Genomic DNA, 9,654 nt, shown 5'->3' with positions numbered 1-9,654 from the left:
TGCAGCCTTTCCTCTGTTTGCTTCTACTTAGGACTTGTCATAAGTAGCCATTACACGTATCCGTATCAGGATGAAACCTCATCGTAATTTCCAGAAGTTCCTCCGGAACTTTCCCGCACTCGTCCGGAAAGTCCTTCCGAACTTTCCCGCGCTTCGGACGTCCTTGGACTTTTTTCGGACATCATTCTGAAATTAAGGGCACATACTCGGGTAAGGGGCGCAGCGCACGAGCTGAAGCCAAGCCCCTCGGAATCAGTCCTACCCTTTGTGCATGGTCTTAACACGTGCCAGTGATGACCTCACACATCTGGCACCCTCAGGCTCCACAGTCCAATAGACGGTACTAGACAGAACTCCCCATTCCTACAAGACGCTGGACTCCAGAACTCCCCATTTCTGCCCAGAGGATAGAGGCCTGAATTTTCATAGACACTCCAACATCATCCAAATAAACTTAAATTTTCATTTTCTGGATGTCAACTTTCGGAGTGTTACAGATTCTATTTATAATATCAAACTTCAAACAAGGGCAGCCACTGTGGCCTTTGGTGTTTGTGACAATGTTCCAACGTGGTTATCGTCTGCGCATACCTTCTGGCGGCAACCAACACTCAAGATCACCTTCACGAGCAGAGCAATTGCTGAGGCCACAGTCGAACCCAGGAACTCCAGGGGCAAGATCCATAGGAAGGAGTACTATGCCTGACCCTGGCAGCAGAAGCTCATCCAACTATCTGTCTGCTGGAGGGCATGGAAGTAGGTCCTCATATATAAGGTCTAATTTGACTTGCTAATGTACTTCACACTGCACAGATACTTCCCGTTCCCCGAACCATCGATCTACAACTCCAAGCGGTGATGGCCCAGCGGTACCTGGCCTTGAAGTCCAGCCCCCCTCTAGTCCAACGTCATCGTTGGATGAGCCAATCAGCACCGCAGTTCGTCGATGCAGGAATAGTGGAACTTCCAACCATGGGGATCCTACGAAGCTTACACCCCAATGAACGAAACACTTGAAGACGTATGCCAAGAAGATGTGCGAAGACAATGATGTCCCTACCGGAGACGTCATGTGTTTCATCGATGTAAGAAAATTTTGTCAAACCATTGTTGTTGTGTTGGCTGACTCTGGCTTGATGCAGTCTGGCGACATTTTCTTTATGCTCATAGACCTGAAAATTACTCTTATCAAACTTTGCGAGGGAAATAGGGCGAAGAGAATGCAGGAATTGAAGGATGCCTTAGAATTGAAGGACTTCGAGGTGACAATGGTACTTTTCATTCTGCGTTATTCTAGACTAACTTGGACCAGAAGAATGGGCTATATAACTGTTTATTTGCATGTATGCTGTCGCCAAATATCACAGCATATGTTACTGATACGCAGCATCATATAATGGTATGGCTTCGAAGTCCATTGTTCAGCACCGCTAAATTGTTTCAGGACTTCATTACCACTCATTCCGATGTCTTCAAAATCCCTCCTGGAATGCTTGAGGATGTCGAACTCAGAGCTCAGTTGGGCAAATCAGTCACAAAGCTACTTACAGGCATTCGGAGTGTCATCAAGAATGCCGTATGTCTCGCTACTTTGTTGATGTTGTAAGGCCGTGGTGTGAGCTCGAAGTGTAAAGTGCACAAGTAAAAGCAGACATTGAAACAAGAGGAAAGGATGCGATGAAGGTGAGGAATCTTGACTGTGGGTGAAAACACTAAAGAAAGGGGGCTCTACAGCAAGACCTGGATACGAGAATACAACTCGACCCAAAGGACAGCTACTGAGAGAAGTTCCTCGCGAATAAGGTGGAGGGAAACTCTGTCAACTAGACGGGCGCTGGTAGACGCGGGAAAGTAACGCGCGAGATGCGCGCGTGAGCGAGAGATGCGGAGGGTACGCGCATAAGCGGGCGCGCGCTTGAACGATGAAGGAGAGGAATCCTTAAGAGAGTAGCAAGGGCACAGGTGTCAAACAGTGGAGGAGTATAATCGGATTTCTAGTATTGGAGGGAGAACTATACACTTTGCAGTATATCAAGATAAGGGGAAAGTAAGTACCAGAACCGAAGGAATCCTCCCTTTATTTAAGAAGGGAGATTACGCTATGCGGCGCGCTTCCGAGCGCGCTCCCGAACCGAGTAACCATATCAACTTCTAAATATATTCTAAGTTTAAATAGACTCTCTGTATGTAAGCGCGGAGGTCGGACCGAAGGTTCGTTAATTCAATGAGAGAGGTAAAAATAATGCACCAGTAAATCAGCAAGGACAAAGGACAGAGGGACGGACGGTAGGAGCGCGCACGCGAAGGGCGCGCGTGCGTGTGCGATGTGCGAGTGAGGCGCATACGTAGGGCGCGTGTGCGAGAGCGCGAATGACTGGTCCTTAGGATGTGAGCTGATACAGGTAGGGAATTAAATGGGTAAGAAGGCCGCATATCCGGCATTGAGAGGCGCGAGTCTCTACAGCGATGCGGACACAACTTTTGAGAGACTTTCTGACGTTCTTGGAGCGGTGACTGATAGGGTATATTTTGCTGCTATCAATGAGAATACATGAGATGTATATATATGTTTTGCGATACCTGTCTGGGCCGGATCGAACACGAAAATAGTACATGGCGTAGTGAAAATAACTGGTGGCAAGGAAAATACTTGGTGGCGAGGAAAATATGAGTGCAAAGTAAGGTACATAATGAAAAAGCGGAAAGGTAAAATGAAAAGAAGAAATGTATCCGCATGACTCGGATGTGAAGAGTAATGCTTCTTCACATCTGTTTGGTCATGTGGAGGTTTTGCGAATGACGGTTCTCTGATTTCCTTTTGGAGCTTTGGTCAGGGCGCAGAGGATATACCATCCTTACATCCCCTCCCTACTTCGAATATCGACCGTCCTCAGTCGATCTTCAAACAAAATAAACTAAAAAATGTAGTGCATAGTAAGGTAGAAGGAGTAGAATTGAGGAAAGGAAAATTGAGAGAGACATCTAATCTTGTTTGTCTTCAATACCGGAAAGGGCTTGAATGTCGATGAATTGTGTGACTTCAATGGATGTTTGAGAGCAAGGATGATATGGAATGAGACAGAAAGCGGCGAATTTAAGTTTGGAGATAGATCCATCTATTTCTGCAAGTCGATAAGAACCGCCTTGAGAGCGCGAGAGTACAATCATTGGACCAAAATAACGTGGCTTGCACCTAGCATTTGATGCCGCCTCGATTTTCTTGTTTGAGACTAGAACTAGTGAGCCGGGAGGGAAATTGTGATCATGGATTGTGTTGGTGAATCGTCGTTCGAAGTCTTTAGCAGATGCGAAACGAGATTTGAGCAAGCGTTCATGAGCTATAGCTGTTACAACAACGTTACATGAGTCCCCTTGCCACCCTGCCCTTACCTCCTGCACGAGGCTAAACTGCGAACGATACCTAGGCCTCGCCTGCCTTTGGTATAGAACACTGGATAGAACACTGGATAGAACACAGGATAGAACACCGGACCGATATAGAAGAGAACTCCGGAAGACGCCGGATTAGATAAGCGGTCTGGACCGCTATGACGACGAAATGACGACATAGGTCTAGAAGACCTATTCCTGTTATCAAGATAGAAGGCAAGCCTCGTGTTGCCTCATGTACTGATAGAAGCCCGCCTCATGGCCGCTATCTCTGACTCGATAGATAAGCAGATTAGAACCCAGCTTCAAGCTGAGCTTAGATACGATAGAGTAGCCTTATATAAGGTCGACGATTAAAGTAGATGTTCCTTACTTTAATCTTACTTGGTTTTCCCTTGAAACCTCTTGTCTCGCATAAAGCTACCTTGCTTGACATCCGGCTCGCACCTTCGGAAGCTTGTCTTACGACCACGAACCTTCCGTCTGTAACTGCTATCATCGCCCCACAAGGCGTACGCAACTTCTGCTCTTCTGTGGAAGCCGACAGAACTCAGCATCCTGAAAGCCGTCTTCTCGGCCTTTGCTGTTTAGCCCATCCAAGTACGAACACGACCTAGTGTCGTAACAAAAGATTAAAGTCTTCACGCACGTCACCATCTGTGACGTCCTGAACGCACCTGCCTCCCACCAGAGCTTGTAGAACCAGAAGATCTCAGATCTCAGATTGCACCGGCCTGACCAGTCGAGGAACCTAAAGAACCGCTGTCACAGTAGAAGACTTCCTGCAGGGAACACTACGAAGAAGAATAGAACCATTTCCAGCATGGCAACATTCACCAGAAACACCTTTGCCGCTAGACACCTGTCCGGAAAGGAGACTCGCATATATCTGCGAGAGAAGAAATGTTTTGTGTGCCACAACACTGGCCACAAAGCCGCGGGCTGTCCTCAATGGACCCGAACCCCACGGAGAAAGATGATCGAAGAAGAACCCCGCTTGCGCACCATCAAGGTGGCCGGGACGAAGAAAGAACTACGGGTGAAAGCCACCCTGATCTCCAGAAAGAGAACTGCCCCAGTCTCGACTACCATGATTGTAGACTCGGGGGCGTGCGAGTCCTTCGTTCATAAGGACATGGTCACGCAGCTAAAAGTCTCGACGCACCAGCTTGAGCAGCCCCTTATGCTCTCGAACGCTGACGTAACCGACTTCGGAAAGAAGCCGATAGAGGAATATTGCATCCTCACATTCCAAATCGACGAACGGGTGATAACCGAAAGGTTTTACCTTGCCGAACTTGCTCCTCAAGACAAGTTCTTGCTCGGATTGCCTTGGCTTCGCAGCCAGAACCCCGCCATCAACTGGATGACTGGCACGGTGACTCTCAAGAGCACCGCAGATTCCCGAAAGAAGGAAAAGGAGATTGATTCTGATCGGAAGAAGAACGGCAAAACGCCACTCTTCCAGAAAGAAGAGAAGGAGACGAAGAAAAGGGAACGATCAGTGTCCCCAAGAACTCCCAGAACCCCCAGAACCGCTAGTGCTTCTATCAGCCTAGCTCCGACCACCAAGATCGCACCGGTCCCCGAGGAACCGCAGTATTCTAATCCCTCAACGATCGTACCACGGCCCACGAAAACCGTGTTGAAAAAAGATTCGCTGCCAAGAATAGACCTTGCAGCCAGATACAACGAACAGAAGAGACCGGCCACTGATCCGGAGACAACTCAGAAGAAAACTTCTAGACCGGCTTCGATATTCGACCACGCTTATCTCGAAAAGCCTCCTATGAAGAAGATTGTACCTGCTCTTCAGCAGACGAAGATTGAACCGGCTGTTGAGCCGATGAAGAAAGATCCCGTACCCGCCCGATATGAATTCTCGGCGGAGCCTGCGTCTGTCCTTGGGAAGGGACGCGCAATGATGACAGAAGAACCGCCTGTTTCCAAGGCGCTGAGACTGGAACCCGAACCAGCCCAAATACGGATGGAAGATAGATTTGTCTTTTCCGGAGAACCGATATCCGTTCTCGGAAAAGGAAGAGCGGTTCAAACCGCAGTACCACCTGAAGCCAAGAAACTCAGGTTTTATGAAAGTCCGGCTGATGATACCGACACAGCCGATGAACTCCACGCACCGAATTCCCTCAACCTTACCACGACGTCCCGGGAGATCTCCACTGAATATCCCGATGAAGCAATGACAATTGATCGCATCATCTCCGACGGACCCAGTTTTGTCCACTTCACGGACCTTAAGGTTAAAGACGAGGAAGACGATGATGATGAACCTCCGCAGTTCGTGCGGATGGTAGATTTAGGAGGAAACGATCTCAACCACGACGGCCCTGACTCGGGCCTCGACTTCTAGAAGATGAATATAGTCGGTGACCATACGGCTTAGGAAGGGGGTAAAATCCCTCAATTTGCTTTTATTTTCCACACTCCCGACTCCGACCACTTCTGATTTCCGATTTCGATACCCCTAGCCTCCGGCACGAGGTTAAACTGCGCGAGCCTCCGGCACGAGGTTAAACTGCGCGATCCTCCGGCACGAGGTTAAACTGCACGATGGTCCGCAATGACCTAAAAACTATGCACGTCCGTAACTGACGTAAAACTATGAACTGAAGACTGCCTTGTCTCAGAAGAACGTCCGAGATGACGTAAAAACTATTGGACAAAGGACGAACTCCGGAAAACTCCTGCAAGCTTCGGAACCCCTTATCCACTGATCTCTTCGATAACACCCGCGTATAAGAACCACGATCTTAAACGAAAGGTTAAGAAGACCCCCGCGTATTCCACGCATAGAACCTTCGATATCTGATGTGAACATCTAACAAAAAGATAGAAGAAGAAGATCCTCCGGAACGAGCCTAAACTATCAAGAGACGAACTCCATGGAAACTCCTGCAAGCCCACGGAACCCTCGAGAACCCGACCCATCATGGCAATGACTACCACCCTCTGATGACGAACCTTAGATCAAACAAAAGGTTATAGAAGATCGCACCTATCACGGCACCTCCCCTCTGATAGCGGAAAATGAGGCATCGATAAGCCCTCACGATTGAACCTTGATAGGAGATAGAAGTTAAGAAACAAAAGATAAGCATGAATCAAACGGAGCTTGAATCGATCTGGAAGAAGATATAAACCCTGACTTCCCCGAACATCCTTTCCACGAACCTCCATCATGACGACCTCTATTGAAGAAAACTCTCCCGTCATTGTAACACTGAAGGACTCCGACTACGGACGAATCCTCAGAACGATTGAGAACAGCGCTTTCAATGAAGCAGCTATCTTAACACCCGCGTACTCCCAAGTGATCGACGACATCCTTGGTGAACATGACGCCAGACTTGCAGCAGGCACCTCCCTTGCCGTCTGCATTATACGAACCACGAAGCTACTGGAAGATGTAGCCAATCGTGTTGACCTTGATGAAGAGACGAAGAAACTCGCCGTCATTCATCTACAGAAACGGATCCGCGGCCTCGCACTCCATCTACTCCCGCTTGACTTCCCCGACATCGCGAACCAAGCTGTTAAGATTGTAGAAACCAGAAGAGCCAAAGAAGAAACCCGTCCGGTACGCCTGCCTAGAAAGCGAAAGGCTACCACAGATTGTACCCGCACAACGCCATGCAAGCGCTGCGGAGGATACGGACATCATTGGAAGAAGTGTCCCGACTATGTTTGTTGCATCTGCGATGAACTCGGACCGAACCATTTGTCCATACATTGTCCTGGACTCAACGGACGCATTGTCCTACAAGAGTTTTCAGATGAAGAGAAGTTTTTCGAAGCTCTCTCTGATTGGGAGCACAACCACAAGGCGCTCACGGACCTAGAACTTCGGCATCCTACCGAACTGTCCCTTGACCCTGAAACTCCCCCCGTACCTTCCACCTCCACGAAACCGGCGCTGCCGTCCTTGACAATGGAAGAAGTCTTAGATAATCAAAGTCGGTGACTTTGACCGTAGTAGTGGGGTAATGTTACAACAACGTTACATGAGTCCCCTTGCCACCCTGCCCTTACCTCCTGCACGAGGCTAAACTGCGAACGATACCTAGGCCTCGCCTGCCTTTGGTATAGAACACTGGATAGAACACAGGATAGAACACCGGACCGATATAGAAGAGAACTCCGGAAGACGCCGGATTAGATAAGCGGTCTGGACCGCTATGACGACGAAATGACGACATAGGTCTAGAAGACCTATTCCTGTTATCAAGATAGAAGGCAAGCCTCGTGTTGCCTCATGTACTGATAGAAGCCCGCCTCATGGCCGCTATCTCTGACTCGATAGATAAGCAGATTAGAACCCAGCTTCAAGCTGAGCTTAGATACGATAGAGTAGCCTTATATAAGGTCGACGATTAAAGTAGATGTTCCTTACTTTAATCTTACTTGGTTTTCCCTTGAAACCTCTTGTCTCGCATAAAGCTACCTTGCTTGACATCCGGCTCGCACCTTCGGAAGCTTGTCTTACGACCACGAACCTTCCGTCTGTAACTGCTATCATCGCCCCACAAGGCGTACGCAACTTCTGCTCTTCTGTGGAAGCCGACAGAACTCAGCATCCTGAAAGCCGTCTTCTCGGCCTTTGCTGTTTAGCCCATCCAAGTACGAACACGACCTAGTGTCGTAACAATAGCTAAGTCCTGATCTTGTTTTGCCAACTGATGTGCGCAGATAGCAAGAAGTTCTTGTGTGGAGAGGAGACGGCTGATTTCGGGGAGAAGAAATGTTGCATCAACAATGTCGAAAGGAAGAATTGGCTCGATTCCATGGGCTAGGAAGAATGGGAGACCTGTGCTTTTCTGTGTAGTAACACGGTCCGCCCAAAAGACATGAGGTGCGAATAATGGCCACTGAGTGATATCTCCATCACAAGCTTTGACCAGTGAATCCCGGATGGTCCGGTGGGAGCGTTCAACAAGACCGTTAGCGCGTGAGTTGTAGGCTGATATCTGGATGTGATTGATGTGATACTTCTTTGAAAGCCAGTTGATTGCTGCTATGAATGGTGTGCCATTGTCCGTTACGATCTCCTCTATTCCTCCCCATCTACACAAAATTTCCTCGAATATGAAAGCTCCCAACGTGCGCCCTGTCTCCGTCCTTAACATACACCACTCAGGCCAATTTGATAGTGAGCAGTGAGCTTGGACCAGGTATGTGTATCCTTGAGCAGTGGGCATGTACATGTAGTCTGTGAAGGCCTTCCGAAACAAAGGAGCGGGGACAGCGATGGTGGGAGGCATAATCACATGTTCATTTGAGCGGATTTGACATTGATGGCAGGTGCGAATGAACCAAGCAACATCTTTTTCTAGGGAGGGCCACCAATAGCAGTCTGCAATCGTGCGTCAAGTAGCATAAATGCCTCTATGGCCAAGCTGATCGTGGGCTTGCTGTAAGATACAATAACGATCAGTACCGAAGATGACAAGTTGGTGTCGTTGCGAAGGGTTTTTGCACCAGAGGTGTTTGTTGTGGATAAAGTACTGAGAGGCTCGTTTGACAAATCGAGGACGAAGGGAAGGTGGTAAACTGGTTGGAACACTCATTGTTTCAAGATAGCCGTGGATGGCTGAAAGGTCTTGATCTCGTTGGATATGGGTGGCGTCAATGGGAATCTGAAGGTCAAGAGTATGCGTCAGAGACTCAGTAGCTGCGAGAACAACACCGTTCTTCATCAAAATCTCATTACTATATTCCCCGCTCTTTTCAACCCATGCACTGCATCCCAAAATGCTGTCCAGCCACTCTTCTACCTCTTCTGACGTCTCTTCGTCATCTTCTTCTGGAACTGGAGGTCGTCTTGAAAGACCGTCAGGTCCACGATGTTTGGATCCCGGAATGTGCCTAAGTTTGAAATCAAACAAAGATATACCAGCTAACCAACGATTCATAGCGGCATTAGGCTGAATATCCGGATTGCTAAGCATTCCTTTGAGATATTTGGCGTCCACCTCGACGGTGAATGTCTTAAGGCCAATAAGCCAGACTTTGGTGGCTTGAAGGGCGTGAAAAAGGCCATATAGTTCTATTTTGGCCTGAGAATATCTTGATTCACGATCGTTCCAGGTAATAGAACCGAAATGTGCTGGACGACGACAGCCACTATTGTCGAGTTGGAGCAGTATCCAGCTGCACGCAAGGTAAGATGAGTCCACTGCGAGGATTACTTCATTAGATAAAGAATAACTAATGGGTCGTATCACAGGGGAAATGAGGGCTGCGGCC

General features: G+C 48.3%; 2 protein-coding genes across 2 annotated transcripts; both read left to right on the top strand.

The window, feature by feature from the left end:
• Positions 1–560: 560 nt before the first annotated feature.
• Positions 561–1,606, top strand: HD556DRAFT_1450101 (uncharacterized protein; the record flags this gene model as incomplete). The annotated part of the gene is made up of 6 exons (XM_041307718.1): positions 561–756; positions 814–938; positions 1,020–1,085; positions 1,143–1,262; positions 1,313–1,399; positions 1,445–1,606. 6 exons carry the CDS (start codon positions 561–563, stop codon positions 1,604–1,606), a joined length of 756 nt encoding a protein of 251 aa, XP_041153484.1.
• A 4,983-nt stretch (positions 1,607–6,589) lies between these two features.
• Positions 6,590–7,372, top strand: HD556DRAFT_1450099 (uncharacterized protein; the record flags this gene model as incomplete). Its single annotated transcript, XM_041307717.1, has 1 exon — positions 6,590–7,372. One exon carries the CDS (start codon positions 6,590–6,592, stop codon positions 7,370–7,372), a length of 783 nt encoding a protein of 260 aa, XP_041153483.1.
• Positions 7,373–9,654: the final 2,282 nt, after the last annotated feature.

The sequence above is a fragment of the Suillus plorans genome (assembly GCF_016647745.1).
Source record: "Suillus plorans strain S12 chromosome Unknown HD556scaffold_99, whole genome shotgun sequence".
Taxonomy (NCBI): domain Eukaryota; kingdom Fungi; phylum Basidiomycota; class Agaricomycetes; order Boletales; family Suillaceae; genus Suillus; species Suillus plorans.
This window is presented reverse-complemented; position numbering and strand designations above follow the sequence as displayed.